The sequence below is a fragment of the Tribolium castaneum genome, chromosome 5, assembly GCF_031307605.1.
Source record: "Tribolium castaneum strain GA2 chromosome 5, icTriCast1.1, whole genome shotgun sequence".
Classification (NCBI taxonomy): domain Eukaryota; kingdom Metazoa; phylum Arthropoda; class Insecta; order Coleoptera; family Tenebrionidae; genus Tribolium; species Tribolium castaneum.
In genome coordinates, this window is record NC_087398.1 from 989,036 (window position 1) to 1,012,312 (window position 23,277).

A 23,277-nucleotide genomic window follows, 5' to 3' on the forward strand; every position below is an offset into this window, starting at 1 on the left:
CTAAAATAAACCCTTGGGAAATTTAACGAATAGGAAATAAGCTTCGCACTATCGAAATATACACCCCCTTTGCATGTTTTAATTTTAATTTGAGGGTGGTCCCCGTTTGGCTAAAATTCCCACATTCGGTTGACCCATCAATGTTGGTACAAGCACCGTTTTTGGAAGTTTTCACGCCGATTGGTTTGGTTGGTACAATTGATATTTGGTCGATAGAAGAAAAGTCTAGCAATTTCCACGATTTTTGACCATTTTTTCACGAAAAAAGTCCAGTCAAGATGAGTGGCGATGATAATCAGACTGAGCAATTCGATTCCCTCTTCCTGTCAATAGCCCAGCACCATCCGCACGGCGCTTCGCAGGTGAGCCTCGATCTGTTTACTCTAACCTTAAAATCACGACAAAACTGTAGTTATTGGACACTTTTGTGAGTTTTCTAAGCCGCAAGACGGATTTTTTCACCGGGGGCGAGGAAGGAGCATGGGAAAAGGTAGTCCGGGGTAAAGCCAGTTCGAAAAATAATGACCTGGTTTTTAGTTAGTAATGAGCACATTTAGGAAATACGAACAAGTTAGTCGTAAGAAACACGAGACGGAGTTAAAAGAGCGTCGGGAACGTGAAGCCGCCAAAAAGAAGAAACAGCAAGAAGAGGAGAAGGTAAAACCGGCGGAAATCACCGAATTGACTGATGCTGAGGCTGAAAAGTTGCAAGCCGAGTTAGATGCTAAGAAAAGTGGGGTGAGTAATGGGGCCCCAGCTGTTGAGAAAATTGAAGAGGATGAGGATGCCTCAGAGATTGGGAAATTGAAGCCAAACAGTGGCAATGGATGTGATTTGGACAAGTACAGGTGGACGCAGACTCTCCAAGACGTTGAGGTAAGTCTTAGTTTTGTAGAAAATTTATTTGTATAATTTAATTAAAAATCAATTTACAAGATTTCCAAGGAGGTTCGGGACCTGCCTTAAAATTGTTCATAAATACTATACAATGCTGTAATGATTGCTTTTACATATCACAGTAACATCAAAAAATACTTATGGATAGCTTATGATTTAGAACAACCACAATTTTGGTCCAGTTGCTAAACCTAATTAAATAGGGAATTAAATAACTAACTACGATAAGTGCGCACGACATTTCAATGCTTCGTCAATTTTTGGAGAAATGTCGATGCTTGTCCTAATCCTAGTACCGTTGTCTTTTCGCCCTCACTGAAACAATAAAAAATTGGAAATTGGCTGAAATGAAAGCGGAAGAACTTACTTTCTAAGAGAAATATCGCCGCCAAGATCCCTATGGTAAACAAAGCGGACATCGTCAAAACTAGAATCGTCAATTGGTGTTTTCGACAGAAACTTCTTTGCCTGACCACAGGTCTCGTGTTCATATTAACTACGGTAAAATGCATCGAACTTGCCACTGAAACAGCATCTGGGTCTGGTTTCTTCAAATCGTTAACAGGCAGTGCTATGTGATCATTGTTGTTTGTTTGTTCGAGGTAATACTGAATGTTTTGTTGTCTGGTGTTTTTGTCCGTGTCCGGATTTTGTATTTGGGCCAGATTTGCTGCTGTCAGTAGTAACGAACCGGACCTTGCACTCTAAAAATCCAATGATTTTCTTGTCTTAATTTTTTTATTTGTACCTGTGTGCTATTATTGCTAGACGTCGAACCCTGCGAACTCTTTGAGCTTCTAGCTAGTGTGGGTCTGGGGATGTGCCAGCTCTTGTTGAGCTCTGCCGGAGTCTGCAAAAATCAATATTAATGTAATAAAGTAAGTGGTTATTTAATATCGAAGGTCGCGTATTTATTGTTAATTCATCGCATTATGCAAGACGGTAAGCAGGTGTCAAAACGAAATCGGTACATTCTCGTACCGTTCATAAAAATTTCGGATTAATTTATGTTAATTCTGATTTCGGCCTCGTTTTTTATTAATCAATGTACAATTTCCTTATTAAGCCCGTGTTTTTTTCATTGAGCGCCGAACGTGACGCTCATTTTTATTTTATAGATCGTGTTTGTATGACATTTTGTAATAATTGGCTTTGTTGGTAAAAATACACATTGTGGCATTTTATTGTTTGATTCGGTAGCATTGAATTTAATCACCCGCTTAATAAAAGCTGGGAAGATTGACAAGTAATCAGTGAAACACGCTAATACATTTTTATCTCGGTCACGGCCGCCGTTTGTAGTCTAATTTTTCACTAGTGGCCTTTTTCTCGGTATTCTTCCGATGATTTTCAGGCGATAATGACTGTAACCTCTCTCCTGGAATTCGGCGATGTTTTTATTTACGTCTTCTCACAATCGAACCGTCCTTGCTTCAAACCATTAATATTTGTTTTGACACATTCCGGATTCTGCTCATTGCAAGTGACGACATTTGTGGATTTTCTTGTTGCATCATGTTTTAATCACTTAATTCAAACAGAGACGCGTGCTTGGTGCTTTTTGGTAGTCGGAAGAATATTGAAACGTTCAAGGGTACAATTCGGACGAAACAATTGGAAGATAAATTACAAAGTTTCAAGTGAAGGTTTAGCGACCTAAACTTTATAGGTTTATGTAAATTGCAAGCGATTAATGAGTGCGGTATTAATCAACATCAATTAACTGCGTTCGAAGGCGACCTCCACTGCACATCTCAGTAGACAATCTAGATATTCTAATTTATTGAATAGTTACTATGCACGAAACGAATCATTATCACCAACAATATTTATAATCATCCTTTCTCCCGGGTTTGGTGAAATTATTAGAGCGAGCATTTCGGCTCTGAATTAATTCGAGTGATATTCGCTCATTTTTACTACTTCCTCATTTGCTTACATAAACATGTGAGTGAAAATTTCCGGGGTGGTGCGACTCTTGGATTTTTTGTTGAAAAATCTTCATTTAAAGTTATAATTTTAATCGTGTTTTCGGGTCAATGCCAGTCTGTTTACCTTATTTTAAATAATGGGAAAACAAGAGGATGCGTGTTTACACAACAAACTTCTCATTTATTTTAATCGGCCGTGCACGGCGAAAAAATTATTGATTCAAAAGGGACGATTTTTTCACAAGGAAGTTACTTTCACGAGCTGCGAGCTGTAATTATTTTTTCTGTTTTGTTTATTAATTGTCCGTTGTGATTTGATGTAATTAAGGAACTGAGTCAAGGTTTTGGGTAGGGTTTCAACGTCATGCATTTTTTCTCAAGCCGAGAGACCCTTTAAATCATGAATGCACCGTGTTTTCTCTTAATTAAAACTTTAATTGCCACAGCACGAAATACGAGTGCATTAATCACATCCTTTGCAATTGAATGTTGCAAAATCGGGTTAATTGTCCAAGTGTGAAAATGATGCATTTTTATTGCGTGGGAGGTGTATTTCGCCTTCGTCAGGATCAATGTCAATGCGTGAAATTTACCAACTATTTACGAGATTTATCAGTGCACGAATTCAATCAGAAATTTTTTACCAAAAAAAAAAACTGGCCGATAAATTTCTTATCGCGAAGCAAAAAAGCCAAACTCACGTTATCTGATTCAAAACCTTTGTTGTCCATGGTTTTAAATGTAAAATCAAATAATCACCCACAAACCACACCACTCTCAGAACTCTCAATCTTTACTGTCAGCGCGTACCGTGCTTACTGTTTCAGCATCCTCCGGAGCGATTTCTTAAATAAGTCTAGTCGGGTCCGCTATTTTGCCCGGACCGGCGTGCGGCACGCGCTCCGGTACCAAACTCCGGATCTAGTAATAATGACCTAATTCTTAATTTGGAAAAACAATTTTCGTGGATATAACCGACCTCCAAAGCGATCGTTTTCAGGTGATTTACACCTAGAACACGTCCTTTGAATATTTAAATAAACAACTTTTCGAACGCTGAGTTATGGTAGTTGTGCTTCCGAAATGGATTAATTCCGGAAATTGGACAAATTTGATATTTTTAAGTGTCAAAAATTTTAATGAATATTGTGTGGTAGTCACGGAAGTAAAACGTGTTAATGTGTTTTTAACACGTCTAATTTACGATGTGTGTGCTAATTTATTTATTTGTTATATTTTTCTAGAGTAAGTAAGTTGAAAAAAAAACAATTCCTTATTGCTTCTGACGGGTCTAATTAAATTTAATAAAGAAATACTCATCTCGAATGTCCATGAAAACTAATCACGGATGATCGTTAATGTTTTGTTTTTTGCTAATTACACATTCAATACATATCCTTGTAATGCAACATTTTAAAAAATTGCTGTAATCAGTCGCTAAATTTTGTTAAATTATAATTGTTCCCATCGAGTCTCGTGGCCGGCATGCCGGCTTTTATTGCACCGGACGATTGAATATTCAATCGTATTAAATAAATTCATTGATTTAAATTGTTCGAATTGTGCGAGTCGCCGAGTCATTAATTTGAAAACTTGTCGAATCGGATGGATTCCACTGAAATTCTTCACTACCGGTTAATTAGCGATTATGTAACACGTACAGGTGTGTCTTTGATAATTAGATAAATCAGTCATCTCAGTAATTAATAATTGTTTTTTTGTGTGAGATAAATGGGTTAAAACGAGGGTTCAGATTGCACAAAACAGGTCGCCTATACACTTATAAATTTCGCTCCTACACGTTCGAGATTCGAGATTACTTCTCGTCTCGGTTTAAACTCGTTCCAATAATAATTTGTTAATTGTAGTCGATTAAATTCCGATTTAATCACAGGCGTGTTTGTTTGAAGCCGATCCGAGGTCATAACCACATTCTATTTTGTGGAAGAATTAGTTTTTTTGAAAATTACGTTTCTCGGTAACTACAAGAGTTGTATTTAATAAAACTGGCCATTTAAGGAAGATCCTGGTCGGTGGGTTTAAAAATAAAATGATAATCTAAAGTGAAGTTAAGATGGTACTGGCAATGTTTATGAACATATGCGGTTTTAATGCCGCATTTATATTCTCATTGTGGTTTTTAGCGAATGAATTGGTTTTGTCAGGTGTTGGGTTACTTTATTGGAATAACATAACAATTTATTCCTAATTGATCGTTGCTGGTATTTTATAAAATGACATAGTAAGTGCCTTGAGCTGATAATGTGAAGATTTATAAACGTAGGCAGCCCACATACAAATTATGGAAAAGGTAAATCTGAAACTGTCATTGCTGCCGGCTAGGAAGTAATGGATAGACCCTTTTACTAAATTATTTTATACAAATGACATTGTTATTAATTATAGGTTTAACATGAGAAATGTGTTTTCGTCTGTCGTGTTTTGATCATTATTTTTATTACAGTATTTTCTCAATAAATATTGTTTCGAAAACTTTTTCCACACACTCCCAGTTCCCTAATTACCTAGTCAAAATTTTTTTTTTTTTTGAGTTCTCAAAGGTAGACGACTATTTCGGTGATGAAAGGAGTGTTCAAATCGAGCATTTTTTTTGTACGTAAGGTAGTACGTATACTTATAAATAAAACATAGACTATAATTATTACAAAATTAGTTTATCAAATAAGCAAGAAACAAATTTAATGTTATTTTTAGTCGATAAGTAAGCTGTTTTTTGAATTGTTATATACTTGACAAAATGAATTCATGTATTTTTTTAACCGCGTTTGCAAAATTCTAGATATGTACAACAAATGAGTTATAAATTGGGAAATTATATTTTTCGATTGGTTCTCTTTTTTTTTTAATAAGTAATGAGTTGTTTCGTAAAGCTCAAGCACAGCTAACTCCTAATTAAATTATTTTTTATAAATATTGTGAAGGAAACAATTAGTTGTGTTTTCCTGTCACGTTATATAATAAAAGTGATGCTTGCTATAATGCACCGCTGAGTCAGATCTTAACATCTCCATTATCAGGTGTTGTTAATTGTTGTCATTGGTTTTTTCTCCCATAAAAAATGAAAACATTGTTAAGACTATAAAATGACCAGGAAATATTTACGAAATTGCATATACAGTTTCTGCCACGCCTCCAGGTCCTTCTTGCCTTTCTTCACAGAAATAATTCTTTGTGAGTCACATTAAATGTCACTCAGTCGAGCAATTGATTTTTTTCCCTCAACAAAGAATTAACATATGCATTTGCATTTCGATTCCTGCTACCAGAACGTGAATTTTTGTAGACGTTTTAGTGTTAAAAATTACGAAACCCGGTAGGTAAGTTAGCGATATTAGTACGTTGTGTGGTGAGTCATTTGCCTTGAAAATTTGTACCCACTTATTACCAGTAAACTGGTGTAATTCGAAGCGAGCTTTTTTCCGAAAGCTGCCTCCTTGACCGACCAGGAGACGATTTAGCCGTCATCGAATCGCAGGAAAAAAATCCCAGTGAATGTGTTTCGATTCGGTGGCGTTGATGCGGAACGGTGTTACAACAATATTATCTCTTGATTCATCACCAAGAAAGCGTCCTTGGGAATGCATCGATGATGGTTTTTATTAAATGAATCCGACAAGAAGTCACGTCGTACGTGCACTCCATTCCAGCGATTTGTGTAATAAATCGCTCATGAAACGGATGCAAAAATTGCGAAACGGTTGCAGGGCCGGCTCTAGACCCTCTCCTGATTAATTATCCCTATTGAGTCGATGCGATTGCAATCGACAGTCCTTGCTCAATTTTGACATTCCTTTCCTGGATTTATCACACATGCACGTACGCAAACGAATTAATCTAATTGGTACTTTTATAACAATCAATCATTTTGTGGTGCTTGCCTTGGCTAATTATCGGTTCTATATCGGGCGAGAGATGTGGGGCGATTTAATCACGACCTCCTCAAGATGCTCGAATTAAGATTGCTATCCCATTTCGGCAAGATTTTTTCAAGTCTTAATTAAGCTGCGGTTGCAAGTTGACGACTCGCGGTTTCATTTAATACAGGGCTTTTTTCGTGTGCATTTTTTTAACAACGCACCTTAATTGGTATAATGACTCGCTTAATGTATTTATGGTAATGTAAACAACCGTGAAATTGATTTTACTCGCATTGAAGCAAATGAAATAATGTATGTGCTGTAAAGCAATAATTTTAACGAAATGATAAGCGGATTAGAGGAATAAACTAGGTGGACTGTCTTTTCGCGGGATTATAGCCGAGTTTATGTGACTGTTGAGGGGCTATAATGTGGAGTTTTTCTAACAGTAACAGGATCGTTACAGGTCTTTTTTATTTTCAAGCACTTGAAGAATTTTACGTTCTTAAGTGTTTTAAAGTTATTTTGTTCATTGAAATTAATGATTTCAGTGCGTAATTTAATTGGCCGAAGACTTGACTGAAATCATAAATCTTGGCTTAACGTGTTCTCGCCGGGAAAATTTATCGCCTTCATATTTTAATGACTCTTTTTTCAAATGTTAATCAAGTGAAAATCTCAAATTAGATGCGGTGACATTTTTTTCTTATTTTTTTCGCTGTCTGGGAACAAAGTCATGACATTTATCATTGTGTTTCATTAATTCACAATGCCGTTCCTGATTGGAAAAATCGCGTACATTGTTACCCTTGTAGCAAACAACAGAAGCAAGATCTTCAAAAACAGTGAAGTGAATTTATCGCAGTCAATTTTTATGTTTTTCAATTTACATGATTGGCACCAAGGTGAATCATAACAAAGCTCGCGTCTAAATATTTACCGTTGCTTTGCCAAAACCAGAAATCAATTTTCCAATTTTGATAAAAATTATTCAAGAATTTCGCGCATTGGGATTTACAGTTCCAGGAATTCGGGTGACTTTTGCCCATTTCCATAACATGATCAATGGGATAATTTGTTAATGACGTCATATTATCGCATTAAATTGTGATTTGAGACACGTACCATACTCTTACCGTTTAAGGTCAAGTACAGATAAAATTCGAAAGGGTGGTATTGACAGGTCGAGATCTAGACCGATTTCAGAAAATTAAAGGATGCTAATACCCGGTGAGCCTTGAGGCTCAATAAGAGTGCCATTTTAAAATGTAAATAAACAATTGTAATTGGTGGCAATTGCTGTGATTTGTCGTTTTTTCAAGAGCGAATAGCAGGAGGTAGAGAGTAGAGACAAAAATCGGTAGCCTTACAAGAGACCCAATGAATATTCCAATACTATCAATGCATAATATAAATAATATCGAGAGGCGTGTTTAACTCGCCAGTCACGGTTACGACAATATTTACATGAAAATTATTTTTTCAACTAGACCCAGATCGTTATCTCATTTTTGAGGCCATAAATCGGTACAATGAAAGTTTGCCTACGCGCCCTTGAGACGCAAACGGGACCAAGACAAACGTTTCGATCCTTACGAGACGTCTTCAAGACTTTGCATTCCGCTACTGGATTTACATAAGTGCAGGCTTTCTCGGTTGTCACTTAAAGGATACAGAACAGGATGTGTGCGTAAAGAGAGCTGTGTAAAAATGAAGCACAAGATTTAATGCAAATCAGCTAATTACAAAAAAGTTCGTGACACCAATGGAAGACCTCGTGCCATGTGAACCGTACAAATTAATTTGTTTTATACATACGATGATAATGAGAATCGGGATTAATTCATTTTGTGCGAAATTTCGGAATGAATGACTGTTACTTTCCTTCGAATTAGCCACAATATTTTGCACGATGCATAAGTAGGAAGTGTAGGGAATGTGGTAATTTGTCTAATGTTGGTCCAATATTGATTGTTGTTATTTGGGTCTGAAAATAGCCGCAGTTTGCTATTTTCGCCCCAAGTGTGTTAACACAACCTTAAACAGGTGACGTAAAAATGTGGCGTTACATAACTCAATGTCACGGTTAACTATCGAAGAGTCTAAATATTTTCCCAACAAATAGTTCATATTTGCAAATCGATGCGAAAAAATGCGGAAGCAGACATACAATCGGCCTTGAGGATCCGAAATTGTTGCCGAATTAGTTAACACAATCTATCAAACTGTGGTATTTGAGGCAGAAAAAATGCTTTTCTTTGGTTTCCTCATACTTGCGACGTTTTCAAGTACGAAGAAAGGCGTGTTGTGTGAAAAATCGAAAGGACAGGTGCGCGTGTATGATAACAGGATCTTTAGTTTTTTGTTGCAAGTTTTCCGAGTGTTCGTATCGGCTTTATTGATGCTCAAATTGGTCTAATCAAGGTTTCCTATTGTATTTCCCCACAAAGAACATTGTCGGTATTGTTTGCCGTCCAATTAGCATATGTCGACTTGCGCTGACAATTAGCATCAAATTTTTACCATTTTCTGCAGCTTTTCTGCATAGACCTTCGAGGAAAAAAGATCCAACATTTGTACAGACGTGATTAATTGAAGTGGAAGTTTCAAGGAGTTGGAAAAATTAGAATTCGCTCGAGTTTTCAGGCAATGACCGTCAACTTGAGCACACAGGGTCGTACTTTACGTCATTGATAATTTAATTATAGCGGAGATGGTTATCGCTGAAAGTTTTCCTGAAATTTTATTCCGGTAGCTGTGTGACATTGACCGGAAATGTGCCGAAATTGGAAATGATTCGTTACAATAACTGACCCTTCCTAAGTCCGGGTCGAGTACAAAGAATCCAATTTAAAAATAATCTCGAGAGCAAGAACCTGACCTTGTCCAAAATTTTTTGCAGCAGGATTTCATTGCAGGAAGGCAAAGGATTATATAAATCGCATGACAGTAATTGTTTGTAATGTGTTATTAACTTTTTTGCTCAAGTTAGCTTTAACTAATAATAGGAAAAGTGCAAATTGCGCGCAATGTAACTGTAAATGTGGGTATTAAATGCAAACAGGTCGTTAGTACCGCACTGATGCCATTCCCTTACACGGAAATAAAGAAATTGCTATTTTCCCTCTTGGGATTTGTCCTGTGACGCTTTGATTGGAATGGACAGTTTTATGAAAATTGATTTAGACATCTTGTTCATATTTTAATTATACAATGTTGATGACTTGTAAAAAAAGTCCAGTTATTTAACTAACGGTTTTTGATTTTCGAAATTTATCTAATGCACTTCCTAATTTATTCAAATCCGGCTTTTGTCAGGTGGTAAAACTGTCAATTTTTTTATAGCACTTGGAATTTCATGGCTATTAGAAGGAATTCCCTTTGGCTAAAATTACACCGCCCATGGTTTTGACATGTTTAAACGGTGCAAACCTCCAATTAAAATGATAAATTAACGAAATCGGTAGTGAAATATTGGTATTGGATTTAGGAAAATCATTAATCAAAAATTATACAATTTGATCGTAAATCCTGTGTTCAAATTATGTGTTTGAATGTCTTAATTCATACCTTGCACACAATATGGGACTTAAAAGTGTGTGCTAAGCCAATTATTATACTGAAAAAAATTTACGATAACTGAAAAATATTGACGTTCTGTCTTCTGATGAGATAAGTTTTTTAACATGTTTCGACGATGTGTCGGATTCATTAATGTTATGTAATGATTTTTTGCTCCTTAAATATTTGCAAAATTTCACAAATATTTTAGTAAGGTATTTCATATACCGAGAGACTCAAAATTTCGCACTTGTTGAAAAATTGTAGCTAAAGTATCTGTGGATAAAATTCATGAGATAATTTTAATAAGGATTTAAAAATTTATTTCCGAATCCCCCTGTATTAGCGTTGTGGTCATCGGCAATAAAATGCCTGCGAAATACCTTCAAGTGAAGCTTCAAATTTCACAAAAGAATTTGCTTTTACCATTAAAAGCGTTCAAACAGTTGATTGCCTTTATTAGATGTCATTAGGAGATAGGTGATGATCTTGACTACATTAGGAATAAATGAATATTTAAAACAATTTTAAGAATGACCACATTCGAGTTATTCCAATTAAAATTCTTTTAATCCTTTCTTGAAGTGAGTACTCCTGTATGTCAGCGATTTCTCAATCGCTATCCACAATAAATTCCATTTAATTTTCCGGTAAAGTAACCTCATTTGAATTTATCGGTGATCTACAGTAACGTATCGAGGAAGATCGTCTCAGATTCAATTAAGCCGCTGACGCAAACCCGAACTGATTTACTTCCACATTAATTATACTATGACGGAGTGGAGAAAAAAATGGCTAAAATTGATGTTGTGGTCAATTGAATTTATACAAATCGCGACTTAAGTACACGTTCAGCCTTCGACCGATAAATAATTGCACTAAACGCGTCACTGCGAGTAAATAAATCACCGGTTCTTTGAAACTTGGGCGAAAACTTTGGCCACACTTTCGCTCCTGATATGAATTTTTCCGATGATCAGGCGAGCTTGAGCAAGAGGCAAAAACGGTGCCGATTGTTGATTTATTAGGAAACGAAGTCAAGGGTCTGCAGTTGTGCAAAATCGGTTTTTGTGCCGTGACATGCAATTATAATACCTTTTTTTCCAAATTTATAAATGAAACAGTCTTCAAGGATCTGAAAATTTCTTGCGAAAGGCAAAGGATTTTTTCCGGCTGAAGGTTGGTGCATCTTTTGCAATGAACAATAAATCGCCGTTATTAAATATCCTGAGTGGCTCTCAACGCCAGGAGCGAATCATCTGCAGATGGTAAAGTGGCTGACATTTCCTTGCTTAATTAAACTACTTAATGGGCGATAATTTGTCCTTCGCCTAACGTTCTCACCGATTAAAAGTCTCACCTTGCCCTTGCTAATTCTTTATAAATAGCTTTTCGGTCGATGGTGCCAATAAAACGGCGAAAAATTCGAGGAATTTTATCACAGTAATTAGTATTGTCGTGACGCCACGTCCGAAAATAACGCCAGGAATGGATGGAGATTTCAATGATGGGTCGAGTATTGAAATCGCCAATTAAAAGTGGAATTATGACCGTAAATCTCGCACGAAACCGAAAATGTTAATTAATTCCAAGTTAATTGTTTTAATTACGCGCGATTGTAATAAATTATTGGGCGCCGACAATTAAAACTGTGTGCGGGTTCAATATTTGATATTAAAACTACAAGTGCGTAACTTGGATGTCATTAAATATAAATCAAACATTTCAGTGTCATGTTTGTTTTAATTTTGTCCATGAAAATACAGCTTTTCTCACAAGAGGTGAATTTTCGAATTATTACTACTTATTTGGACAGGTGCCTCGTTAAAAATTTCAACATAATAAATTTCGTTTTTTCGAAAAAATTGCCACATGAACCTCCACATTTTATTTTATTTAAGTGATATCGTTCCATGTTCGAAATTTTTGAACTCCAATAAAACTGTCAAAAAATGAGTTAAATAATTGGTCGAAAATTAAAAAAACTAATTAAAAAGTTCATCTGGAACTTGTAACTGTTTCTCCTCGCTATAGTAACAATAAAAAGCAATGATGCATCATCAAAATACGCTAATGTGTATTCTTATGCAAATGATTTCAGCGAGTGTTTTGTGAGATATTGTTTGCAACAGTTGAAAATTATACTCTCGGAATCCTTTATGTAATAATTCCTTTCAGTTGTATTTACACGTGCCATTTTTTAATATTAATTGTTCAAACCTGTGTAGGTGCAGCAAAAGCATAATTTGCATTCATTATTTTCTCTAAAAGCGCTCGTTCTCACGTACAATCGACTGCAGCGGGTGGTCTCCTTCAAAAAAAGAATTTTTGGAATTATTTATTTATTTGCTCGTGATTTAAACTTGGTTTAAATCATTCCGAATTTTCGATCGGCAAATTTTATTAATTTATTTCAATTATTCGAGCATTTTAATTGGCGCACGATTTTCTAGTGTATTCGTAATTTATTCTTTTGGCCAAGGCTTGAGCGCACGTACACCTTGATTTTTATCGAGGTTTTATCGAAATTTCGTAAATCCCAATCTTATCTAAATTTTCTAGTTTATATGAATAGTTTTCCACGCAGTAATGAGTAGTTGAGGCCATTGTCGTGTAATAAATAAGACAAGTGTCCCATTGACATTTTTTTCAATGAAATAAATTTGTAATTTAAATAGGTAGTATTCGAGTGCTTTTCAAGAGGTCACTTATTTATTCATGATTGTTTTTACCCGAACTTTCTTTTCAAATGAAATTATATAACGTTTGTTGGGTTTGCTAATTTTGAAAGAAAAGCGATCAGGGTTATAGTCACGCTAATTAACTGTTTTGGAGTGAATTTAATTAAGCAAGTTTGGATACGAGTTTGGCCTTGTACTACACAGTGCGTCAAAAAGGGAAAAGGTTTGTAATTTTTGCATTTCCGGGTGTTTATTGAATCATGTAATAATAATTGGAAAAAAATCCAAGGTGCTCAAGCCTCTGCCTGCTGGAACATTGTTCCAATCCGGGGCGTGGTTCAATTTCAAAATAATCCATAATTTAAAGTTTTAAAGCGAATTTCTTGTCATATTATGTACGAAATAGCCTTCCTGGTACATTCTTGGCATAGGTCACGGTTGTCTTCGATTCGATCGTTTTGTAATCATCGTGTAATTTCTGCGATATGTATAACTTGTTATTACACGTGCCATGTGGTGATTTATCGATTGCCGATTGCAAAATCGACTGTCGTGTTTCATAAAATTGAAAAACTTTGAAGATGACATCTGGGGATTCCACTCAATGACTCAGCTTTCGTACAGCGACCCTGTGCTTTATTGACGCACATCTAGATCGAGATGAATTTCGTCAGCCTTGCCATATCCCCAAACAATTTCCTTTATTAGCTGAATCGATAAGAGACAAATATCAATGTCGTGTTGTCTTGTTCTTCGTCATAAATCATCCGGAGTCCCTTTGAAGCCGAAACGTGGACCCGGAGTCAAGGCCTCCTCTCTCATTTCCTGTATTATTAGATGTGTCAACTGCGACTCAATGCGTGGAAATTATGAGCTATTAGAAAATTAATAGCCGGAGTTTTGTTATTATTTTAACACGTCTACGCCAACGTTCGATTTATTTCAGTGCCGGATGTTGAAAAACCCAATCCGGGCGGCGAGTACCCGGATTTTTGCGCCGCTCTAAAAATAGCAGACATCCCGACTAGAACGTTATGCAATACAGGAAGACATTTGAGTGAGTGGGCCATTCGACCTTTGCCTAATTTAAATCTAAAGCTAATTTTTTCATGAAGTGCAGTTCATCAAATTCTTGGAATTGGAAGAAATATTTGCAAAATTTCGTAACCCACCCACACTTTTTTTATTGTCTGAGATGAGTATATTACGACATAATTAAAGTAACCTTCTAATAATTAGAGATGGGGAGATCTGGCCGCACTTTTTTCACCAGGAAGAGTTTACAACTTAATTTTTTCATGTGGGCAATGTTTGTTTTCCAGTTTTTGTAAATAAACAATTAGCGAATATTTTTTTAATGTTGTCATCAACACTACCCATTGTCTGAAATGTTGAAACGATGTTATCTTTTACGCGATCGTAAATTGCATAAAAATGACGTTTTGCAATGTTTGAAGAAGATCCTGTAGTTTGGGGACGGTTATAAAAATGTTAATTTTAATTTGATGGAATTCGGTTTTATTGTAACTAAATGATTTGGCTAAAAAATTCACATTTTTGTAAAATGTGAAAGGATTACTGGAAATAAATTCAGACCGAACAATGGAAGATTTCTTAATCGCATAGGTGGGGTCGTATTTAATTTTTTATTTATGTTTATTCATTATTTTAACTTAATGACTTCATTAAAATAAGAAAGGCGGGTCGCGACTGTGTAGACCCTTAACAGGAGCACAAATTTAAATAAATAAATAAAATGAATATTTTGGAAAAAAATCTCGTCAAAACACGTGTTTTCAAGGAGTTTGAATTTATGGAAAGTGAAACAATGATTGGATTTAATGCGCACGAAGAGCAACCCGTGGTGAATCCTTAATTAATTCGAATCTTGATCGAAATTGCACAGCGTGAAAAATCATGGCTTTCCGATGCACTTTGCGTGATTGTAATCGCCTTGTTAACCTTTTTTCAGCGTATTTTTTCGAAATAATAAAACAGATGACATACTTATCCTAATTATGTCTTTTCCGTTTCAAATTTAATCTTATCGTTCAGCCATCGTAATTTTATTTACGCCGACGTAAATTACCTCTAGCATTGCAAAATCGCTTACTTACCTGATTTACGTCGTCACTCATTATTACAAAAAGCGCCAATAATTCACTCGCTGGCTCAAAACCATACTAACACGTTTACGCTCAAGTAATTTTGACACACGTCTTCATTACGAAAACAATCAAAGGGGTCGAATCCTTGTGTTTTGTTTTAATATGCTGGATGGATACGAATCGTGGCGCAATTTTTAACATTGGCATTGAGACTTTTTCGAATTAAATCGCATTGTTTGTATTTCGGCAATAAATTTTCGTGTTTCTAATTAAGATCCATCGAGATTTAATATTTACGATTACGGATAATAGTGGTTGTGAATGTATGAAATGTTTACACTTTTGACCTCCCTCGCGGTATTGCTTTGCTGAATTTTTATCTGGATGTTGGTTGATGTTACGCAAGTGTGGTTGCGAGAATATTTTATTGTGTGCCGGCTAATATTTATCTTCGGATTAATTCTTTTGCATTATTTATAGAGAAGATTTTTAACAAATTACTACAAGAAAATAAATCAGCGTTCACGCACTGCATAGTTGCAATTTTTTGAAAGTTTGTAATTAATTTTCGCAACAATAGGAACCGTCGTAACGTTTATGTAATTTTCAAAATTCACCAGTGGGCAAGTGAGGCTAATTATTTCAAGTGGATTGAATCTATTTAAATAATTTAAGCCTCCGCGTACTTAAAGAATCAATTTCCTATTTGACCGGAAATGTAGACAGCTAAACGGTTTTTAATAAAGTGGCGTTTAAACCGAAATAGTTTTAATTAACCTTCACGAAATTTGAATAAAAACTTGCGAATTTTAGGTATTTGAATAAAAATTAGTACAAAAGGTTAAATTTTGACGCCGCACAATGTGAATTCAACTTCCCTCTTAGCTGAATTAATTTGCGAAAAATTTCTCGCGGATTATGGGATTAAAGTGCAACCTTCCAATGCGTTTAGACTTAATGAATCAGCTCTATAGAGTAGTGGAGCTGTCATTTAACTAGAAGGTTGTCGATCAAAATAATTGGAGATCGATATGTAAATGGTAGTTGGAGTTAATGGAAAAGGTTGGATAAATTTGATCGAATTTTGGAGCAAAATTGTGGATTTCTTAGTATAGAGGAAGTAATAAAAACGTGGTCTAGTTCGCCATGAAAAACGAGTTTCGACTGTCGCCACTTCAGACAGAAGAAAAATCCGTAGGAGATAATGAAGTTGTAAAGCCATCAAATAAAATGGCACCTCCTTCACGATATTACAGTAATTTTCAGGACAATCGTGATAGAGCGATGCTTCTAATGCCTCAACTTTTCATAGTAGGCTTTTTCAGGCATTGCTCTTGAGCTACTTGATACAATTCGGTTTGGTAATTAGCAGTAATTAGAAAAATCAATTAAGGGACGTCTGTTCCCGATAAGGTGCAATTAGTGACCTTCCACGTCTATAAATTAATTAATCGACCTCACAGCACGGTGTTTGAGGTGAACGTATGTCGATCGATCCGGGTGTTAAGAGGTCGGGCAAAATCGCGTATTGTTTGAGGATATAAGCGTTTTTGAGATAAGACCAAATGCAGTTCTTGTGCACCTTTCGCAACACTCCCATGGAATTCATAGCAATTTAAGTCGGTATCCCTTTTGCGCAACGACTGACGTAGTCGCGGTCTAATAATTGTTCGTAAAGGTCGCCCGGATCGTTTCTTCAGTACCGGCCCAACACCCAACCCCACGGAGGTGAGACAAGGCGGGGTTCCACAAAAATCTAGGGGGGAAAACTGAACATAAATGAATAAATAACTGTTTTAATAAAAAAAAATCCTAGTTTTGCGGCCTATAAGGCAAGTCGTTTTTCATTTCGCTCACATTCCCAATTAACCTTCTCGGTTGTGGGTCCGGCCTGCTGGGGGCACGCACGCAAATTGATTATTGTTGACCAAAGAAAAGGTTAGCGACACGGTGCATCTTCGCCACAACCTTGACCTAATCACGACATGCGTTGTTGAATTTAAATGTGTGCTGCAGGTGAGGATACCGCTCAAAATCAATTTCCGAGCGAAACAAAAAGATCTGGTCGTGAATCTGACAAAGAAACATCTGACATGCGGAATTAAAGGCCAGCCACCGATTGTCGATGATGACTTCCCGCACGAAATCAAGCTGGAAGAATCCACGTGGGTGATTGAAGACGGACACACGCTTTTGTTTAATTTGGAAAAGATTAATAAAATGAACTGGTGGTCGAAGTTGGTTGTTTCCGACCCGGAGATCAGTACGAGGAAAATTAATCCGGAGCCGTCCAAGTTGAGCGATCTGGATGGGGAGACAAGGGGGCTCGTGGAGAAGATGATGTACGATCAGAGACAGAAGGAGTTGGGGCTGCCGACCAGCGACGAGCAGAAGAAACAAGATGTTATCAAAAAGTACGTCCCTCACTCGTTTAATTATTTAATTTCAATCGTTTGTTGCAGGTTTATGGAGCAGCACCCCGAAATGGACTTCTCAAAGTGCAAATTTAATTAGGGCACTCACCTCTTGTTTGTATTCATTCTTTTGCGTATAATAAAATTTTTAAATAAAAAAACACCAAGTATTAAAATTTTATTGGATACAAAAAATAAATGCAACACGTAATAACAGCTAAAACAACCGATTTTACCCTTTATTTCTGTTGGATAAAATGTGTCACAAGAGATATAATCAGTATTAGTAAGGCGACTCCCAAAGCAATGTAATACAGCGATTTACTCTCAGCGGGTTTTTTCGTTACCACTTCTTCACTGTCCGATTCTACCGCGTCGTTATAGAATTCGGTCAAATCTAGAGAAAAAAAAATTAATTGTGACAATCGCTTCGTTTGTGCGTTCGCACCAGCTTGCCCTTCCACGTCCACAACATCGCCCTCGTCATGAATCTCAATATCTAGCATCTCCTCGAGCGAGATTTTCGCATCCTGGGGGCCCTCTCCAGGAAAGAGATAATCAGAAATTGCGATACTGCTATTCGGGAGCGAGATTAAAACGCGGCGTGGGGGCTCATGCACACTGTTGATGTCTGAAACACCCAAATAGCCCCTAACTAACTTGGCAAAATATCGAACCTTCGGCATGTTCTTCTTCAGTCAGCGAATCCCAATGCATCTCCAAGCGAGTCGAAAGACTCCTCATTATGTCTTGAATGACGGCGTACGAAGCGTCCCCAACCGAAATTTTCGGACACACCCACAGTTTCGTAAACACGTGCCCGAAAATGCGGATTTGGTTGCCAGTCTCGCTGATTTCGAACGAATTTTGATCGCTGCCATCCTAAATTATTTATTTTTTGGGGGGCGAAAAAGGAGTGAGTTAAACCTTACATATGGTTGCAAAATGGTCACTTGGAGGGGCTTTGAGTGGTCCTCGTGGCCACTCGATTTATTACTCCTAGGAATTTTCTTTTTACCGATACTTTCGATGCTCTCCTCCCCCTCTTTCAGCTCCCCATCAAACAAAAAAACCGACGACTTCAAATTGCGACTCATTCGGTCCAAAATGATCTAAAAGGGGCACAATTACCCCGGGTCACGCCCCCTAAACCTTACCCCCATGTGCTTTTTGAGCGGCCAGTCGCTCTCATTTTCCCCGATATGGTACACCTGGTCTATCTGATATTTACACTGAATTGTGCCCCATTTGATGGGACTTGTCACGAATTTAAAATCGGCAGGCTTCACACTCCCAACCCCCACTTCGAAGCTCTTACTCGTGAACTGGTGACTGGTCGTCGAGTAGTGCAAGACGAGTTTTTCGCTATTTGGGGGATTCCCAAAGAGGTACTTTTGCAACTCGAGATGTTTGTGCACCCGGTTAAGGATGGACTTGACTTTGGGCGAGAACGGGCTTAAAACATCGTCAGGCGCCACCACAAACAGCCCCAAGACGTGCATGCCCCCTGGGAGCATCCGAGTGGCCTGGCGGGCATGATCCGCCACCCACTCCTCGTTCACGTCGTTTATGCCCTTGAGGGCACTGTCTTTGGACTCGTGCGAAGTCTTGGCAAAGTGTATAACGTAGTCTTTACCCGAAACTGACTTAAATTGAGCCCTTTGAACATATGGAGCGAAAAGTGGGGTTTGATTACCTGGCCTAGAATTAATCCTACTGAAAAATTGTTTTGTTTGGCAACGGTGTGAAAGTATGATAAGAGGCGGTCATCGGCGACGGCACTGCGTACCATTATTACGAAATCACAACAATTTAAATAACAAAAAAGTACGAAATTAATTTGACACAACTGCTGGCATTTTACTGACAGGTGACACGTGTATTACGTGTTGCCTAACACCCAGGCGCACCGAAACTACATTGCCCAATTCCCGGAAATTAATTAAAATTTTAATAACTATTGCACCAATTTAATTAAGATAAAGGGTTGAAACTCCAACTCGTGCCACCAAATCGAAAAATTAATAAGATTGACCTTAGGGTTAATTAAAATGTCTTGTATAAAAGCCCCCTTTGGCTAACACTGGCACACAAATGGCTCCAGTGATTGAGATTATAAGTGGTCGAGTGACCCTCGGTGAGGGCCCCCATTGGGACGCACCCACACAAACCCTCTACTACGTGGATATTTTCGGACAAGCGATCCACAAATATGTACCATCGACCAACACCCATGCCAAGGTGGTGATCGGTGAGTGTCCCTTTATCACGTTTTTTTCCCAATTTAAATTTGAAGAGGGCGGCCCTGTGACCATGGTAATCCCAGTGGAAGGCACCACTGACAAGTTCCTGGTAAGCATCGGCCGCAAGCTGGTCATCGTCACTTGGGACGGCACCAGCGATAAAATCTCAAACTCCGAGCTTTTGGTCGAAGTTGAGAACAAGTCCGGGTATTTCAACAACCGGTTCAATGACGGTAAGGCGGACCCCACCGGCCGCTTATGGGCTGGTACCATGGGCCCAGAACCCGAAATCGGGAAACTGGAGAAGGAAAAAGGTGCCTTGTACACTTTGGTGGGCAAACACCAAGTCAAGACCCACTTGACCAAAGTGAGCATTGCCAATGGTCTAGCCTGGGACTTGGAGTTGAAAAAAATGTACTACATCGATTCACCCAGACGTACTGTGGACGAGTACGACAACAATCTGGAAAAAGGGGAGATTTGCAACCGGAAGGTCGTTTTCAATTTGGACGTCCATGACATTCCGGGAGTCCCAGATGGGATGACCATGGACACGGATGGGAATTTATGGGTGGCGGTGTTCGATGGTGGGTGCCTCCTCCATGTCAATCCCAGAACGTCCGAGTTACTCAACACTATCAATTTTCCAGCACGCCAGGTATTTTTCGCTTTGTTTTTCGATTATTTATTTGTGGTTTAGATAACATCGGCGGCTTTTGGGGGCCCGAACTTGGACGAACTGTACGTGACTAGTGCCCAGTTGGTGGTCAAGGGGGCCACGCAGCCCCACCCGGCTGGGGCCCTTTTCAAAGTCACGGGGCTGGGGGTCAAGGGGTATCCCGGTGTTAAAGTGAAAATTCCGTGATTTTGCCAATAAAGCGTTTTGACTCAAATTGTGTTTTATTTTATTTAAAACTAGATAATCCCTAACGCATGCAACACAAAAATTAGAGTGAAATAAAAAAATATATCAACATTCGTCACAACTGCGGAGCTTTTCCTTTCTTCGTCTGGCTTATGATTACAAAGATGTGTCGTGCAAAGGACACACTGTGTGCCGTTACCATCCTTAGCCGTAGCAAGAAATTTTTGGTTGTAGTCCACGTTCTTTCCAAAATTACAATTCCTTAGCATCTCCTTGAAATTCTCTCCAACACAACCTCTCTGTTCCACATAGCTCCCATCTTTGAAGAGTAAAGTCAGGGAAAAAAATAATCAAATAAGATTAAGTTACTTGGAAGTCTCCAAGCGGAAAGATAACATTTGTAAATACTGGCCGTGATTCTTGAACGTTCACACGTTATTGTATGAATGTTCTGAGGACTACAGGTTGGATCAGAACACCAGAGACATTCCAGACTCTTGGCACAGTTACAAAACAATAAAATAAGGACAGAAAGTCTGCAAATTGTGCTTAAACTCATACCAATGTCTCATTTAGAAAATTGAAAGAGAAAAGTGACAGCGACGTCAAATTAAAAATTAACCAGAAACATTTGCGTTCGTTTTCCTCCGAAAATGAACCACAAACGCCTATTTATTTTTTAACTAGTATTACACACTTGTAATTAAGTGATAACATTGATAGCACTTATTACTCACACTTATCAATACGATGCGCTTCAATCTGTTAATTTTTATGACCTTGTTAATATCACTAACAGAGTGCCATTAAAATGCACACAATCGAGCGAGTTACAGAAGGTTTTAGCCTGGGCGAAGGCCCCCATTGGGACGCCTCGACCCAGAGCCTTTATTTTGTCGACGTTTTTGGCCAAAGTATCGTAAAATATGCACCAACCACCAAGAAAGTAACTAAAGCATCAGTTGGTAAGTTTTAGTCAATCATTCGCAAACTAAAAACTGTTACCAGCACCAAAAACCGCATCGTTTATAATCCCAGTCGAGGGCGCAAAAGACCAATTTGTGATTTCACTAAACAACGAATTAGTCATTATTTTGTGGGACGGCGAGAGTGATAGTGCAAAAATCGTGGAGAAGTTGGCGTCAGTTGATAATAAATTCAACGATGCGAAGTGTGACTCCACGGGCCGTTTGTGGGCCGGGGGACACACTTTGAACGAGAGTGACTTCATGAACAGTGGGCCTCTGGGCCACTTATTCTCCCTCGATTCGAACAAACAGCTAAAGAAATGTTTGGACAAAATCCGGGTTGCAAACGGATTGGCTTTCAACGACAAGGTGAAGAAAATGTATTACATCGACTCTTTGGCAGGGACAGTCGATTGGTTTGATTTTGACGTAAACAGCGGCACGATTTGTAACAACAATAAATTGTGTTCAAACATTCGAAAAAATGATTTTTTGTAGCCAACAGACAAGTCCTGTTCACGTTGAAAAAGCACAACGTGACGGGAATTGCCGATGGTATGACCATAGACACCGATGGTAATCTATGGGTGGCCGTTTTTGGGGGCAACAGAGTGCTGAAGATTGATGGTAACAAAAGTGAAACACTTCTGGACACCATAAACATGCCAGCGGAACAAGTAATTTCGTTCTGTGAGTTGAGGGAGATGATTTGATGGTTTTAGGTCACTTCGGTTGCTTTCGGGGGTCGCAATTTGGACGAACTGTTTGTGACAACAGGACGCTTTGAAACCGATGAAAAAAAATTGCCAGCGCCTGTCAATGGTGCTACTTATAGAGTCACGGGGACTGGAGCCAAAGGACTCCCGGGAGTTAGCTTCAAACTCAATTAATTTGTGTATTTCGTTCAAAATTACAATGTCACAAATAGAACAAGGAAACTTGTTAGATAATAAAGTGTGTAAGCACTAGACCCAGCTCCGGATTTTTCTTTACTGTCCTTACTTTTTTTCTCGGCTTGATTACACTCATCTGTCGCACAAAGTATGCAAGTAGTGCCAGTGGTTATCTTATTGATAAGATCAATGTTAACATCACTTAAGCCGCCAGCATTAGTGTTAGTATCATTCAAGCCGCATTCTTTCAACTTTGGTCCCAACAATTTGGCGATCATATCGCCAATACAACCTCTCATCTCCCTTGTTTTACCTTTAAAAATGAAACATTGTAAAAAATGGATCAAAAGTTATATCACCTTTGAGCTTCCAGGACACTAAATAACATTTGCTAGTAGTGGATTCGGAACAGGCAATTGTTTTTATTTCTCGAGGATTACAACTCTTGTCAGAGCAGCTGAAGCACTTTAAACTGTTTCCACAATTAAAGTGTACAGCAAGAAATAGAGTGACGACGTTTAGCTTCATTTTTGAAATATGTGGACAGTGACGTAAAGTCCTGCCAATGCGCCAAACTTTTTGATCGAAAATTTTATTCTCTACAACTGTGTTCCCCACACTTTTTTGTACCTTCAACCGTATTCCCAGCGTTTTGATAAATATTGCGTTCCACCTTAAATTTTTGCGAACGCTGCACAAAAAGTGTGAGGAACAAAATTGCAGAGAATCAATTTTTTCACAAAAAAATCCGCAACACCATTTTTCTGTCTTCAGTGGTTTAGGTATAAATTAACTTTCCGATACATGACCACTGATAAAACGAAACAAATACGTCGCT

At 37.9% G+C, this 23,277-nt stretch overlaps 5 protein-coding genes and 1 long non-coding RNA gene across 8 annotated transcripts; 3 read left to right on the forward strand and 3 right to left on the reverse strand.

Annotated features, from left to right (window-relative positions):
* Positions 1-170: 170 nt before the first annotated feature.
* nudC lies at positions 171-17,633 on the forward strand. The gene is made up of 5 exons (XM_008195844.3): positions 171-362; positions 413-490; positions 538-876; positions 17,073-17,470; positions 17,519-17,633. The coding sequence occupies exons 1-5, from the start codon at positions 279-281 to the stop codon at positions 17,568-17,570; spliced, it is 951 nt and encodes a 316-aa protein (XP_008194066.1). The 5' UTR covers positions 171-278; the 3' UTR covers positions 17,571-17,633.
* On the reverse strand, positions 884-15,101 carry LOC656652 (uncharacterized protein). 2 transcript variants are annotated; one of them, XM_015980417.2, is made up of 4 exons: positions 15,066-15,101; positions 1,646-1,747; positions 1,265-1,601; positions 884-1,212 (listed from the first exon to the last, which is right to left on the reverse strand). In XM_015980417.2, exons 1-4 carry the CDS (start codon positions 15,084-15,086, stop codon positions 1,187-1,189), a joined length of 486 nt encoding a protein of 161 aa, XP_015835903.1. In that variant the 5' UTR covers positions 15,087-15,101; the 3' UTR covers positions 884-1,186. The 2 variants fall into 2 exon arrangements, with proteins under 2 accessions (XP_015835903.1, XP_966773.1); XM_961680.4 differs by lacking the exon at positions 15,066-15,101 and adding an exon at positions 3,530-3,688.
* Positions 17,634-17,635: 2 nt separating the features above from the next.
* Positions 17,636-19,368, reverse strand: LOC656436 (uncharacterized protein). Of its 2 annotated transcripts, none has more exons than XM_962969.4 (6): positions 19,167-19,368; positions 18,628-19,116; positions 18,403-18,582; positions 18,148-18,352; positions 17,919-18,101; positions 17,636-17,867 (listed from the first exon to the last, which is right to left on the reverse strand). In XM_962969.4, exons 1-6 carry the CDS (start codon positions 19,260-19,262, stop codon positions 17,710-17,712), a joined length of 1,311 nt encoding a protein of 436 aa, XP_968062.1. In that variant the 5' UTR covers positions 19,263-19,368; the 3' UTR covers positions 17,636-17,709. The 2 variants fall into 2 exon arrangements, with proteins under 2 accessions (XP_968062.1, XP_064212802.1); XM_064356732.1 differs by having other exon boundaries at positions 18,628-19,112; positions 19,167-19,316.
* A 141-nt stretch (positions 19,369-19,509) lies between these two features.
* LOC656355 (regucalcin) lies at positions 19,510-20,606 on the forward strand. The gene is made up of 3 exons (XM_962893.5): positions 19,510-19,721; positions 19,767-20,371; positions 20,414-20,606. Exons 1-3 carry the CDS (start codon positions 19,565-19,567, stop codon positions 20,576-20,578), a joined length of 927 nt encoding a protein of 308 aa, XP_967986.1. The 5' UTR covers positions 19,510-19,564; the 3' UTR covers positions 20,579-20,606.
* Positions 20,602-23,116, reverse strand: LOC103313219 (uncharacterized). The gene is made up of 3 exons (XR_010334203.1): positions 22,799-23,116; positions 21,316-22,752; positions 20,602-20,897 (listed from the first exon to the last, which is right to left on the reverse strand). It is a non-coding gene; the product is annotated as an uncharacterized LOC103313219 (long non-coding RNA).
* On the forward strand, positions 21,390-22,521 carry LOC656271 (regucalcin). Its single transcript, XM_962812.4, has 4 exons — positions 21,390-21,543; positions 21,587-21,994; positions 22,045-22,223; positions 22,269-22,521. The coding sequence occupies exons 1-4, from the start codon at positions 21,390-21,392 to the stop codon at positions 22,434-22,436; spliced, it is 909 nt and encodes a 302-aa protein (XP_967905.1). The 3' UTR covers positions 22,437-22,521.
* Positions 23,117-23,277: the final 161 nt, after the last annotated feature.

Coding starts and splice junctions, on each gene's coding strand:
- nudC (XM_008195844.3), top strand. CDS start 279: ATGAGTGGCGATGATAATCAGACTGAGCAATTCGATTCCCTCTTCCTG. Junction 491..537: donor AGGAAGGAGCATGGGAAAAG/GTAGTCCGGGGT, acceptor CCTGGTTTTTAG/TTAGTAATGAGCACATTTAG. Junction 17,471..17,518: donor AAACAAGATGTTATCAAAAA/GTACGTCCCTCA, acceptor CGTTTGTTGCAG/GTTTATGGAGCAGCACCCCG.
- LOC656355 (XM_962893.5), top strand. CDS start 19,565: ATGGCTCCAGTGATTGAGATTATAAGTGGTCGAGTGACCCTCGGTGAG. Junction 19,722..19,766: donor CCATGCCAAGGTGGTGATCG/GTGAGTGTCCCT, acceptor TTAAATTTGAAG/AGGGCGGCCCTGTGACCATG. Junction 20,372..20,413: donor TCAATTTTCCAGCACGCCAG/GTATTTTTCGCT, acceptor TTTGTGGTTTAG/ATAACATCGGCGGCTTTTGG.
- LOC656652 (XM_961680.4), bottom strand. CDS start 3,559: ATGGACAACAAAGGTTTTGAATCAGATAAC. Junction 1,602..1,645: donor CTAGCAATAATAGCACACAG/GTACAAATAAAA, acceptor TTGGATTTTTAG/AGTGCAAGGTCCGGTTCGTT. Junction 1,213..1,264: donor GGCGATATTTCTCTTAGAAA/GTAAGTTCTTCC, acceptor TTATTGTTTCAG/TGAGGGCGAAAAGACAACGG.
- LOC656271 (XM_962812.4), top strand. CDS start 21,390: ATGCACACAATCGAGCGAGTTACAGAAGGTTTTAGCCTGGGCGAAGGC. Junction 21,544..21,586: donor AGTAACTAAAGCATCAGTTG/GTAAGTTTTAGT, acceptor AACTGTTACCAG/CACCAAAAACCGCATCGTTT. Junction 21,995..22,044: donor CGTAAACAGCGGCACGATTT/GTAACAACAATA, acceptor GATTTTTTGTAG/CCAACAGACAAGTCCTGTTC.
- LOC656436 (XM_962969.4), bottom strand. CDS start 19,262: ATGGTACGCAGTGCCGTCGCCGATGACCGCCTCTTATCATACTTTCAC. Junction 18,583..18,627: donor CGCTCAAAAAGCACATGGGG/GTAAGGTTTAGG, acceptor TGCCCCTTTTAG/ATCATTTTGGACCGAATGAG. Junction 18,102..18,147: donor TGAAGAAGAACATGCCGAAG/GTTCGATATTTT, acceptor TGGGTGTTTCAG/ACATCAACAGTGTGCATGAG.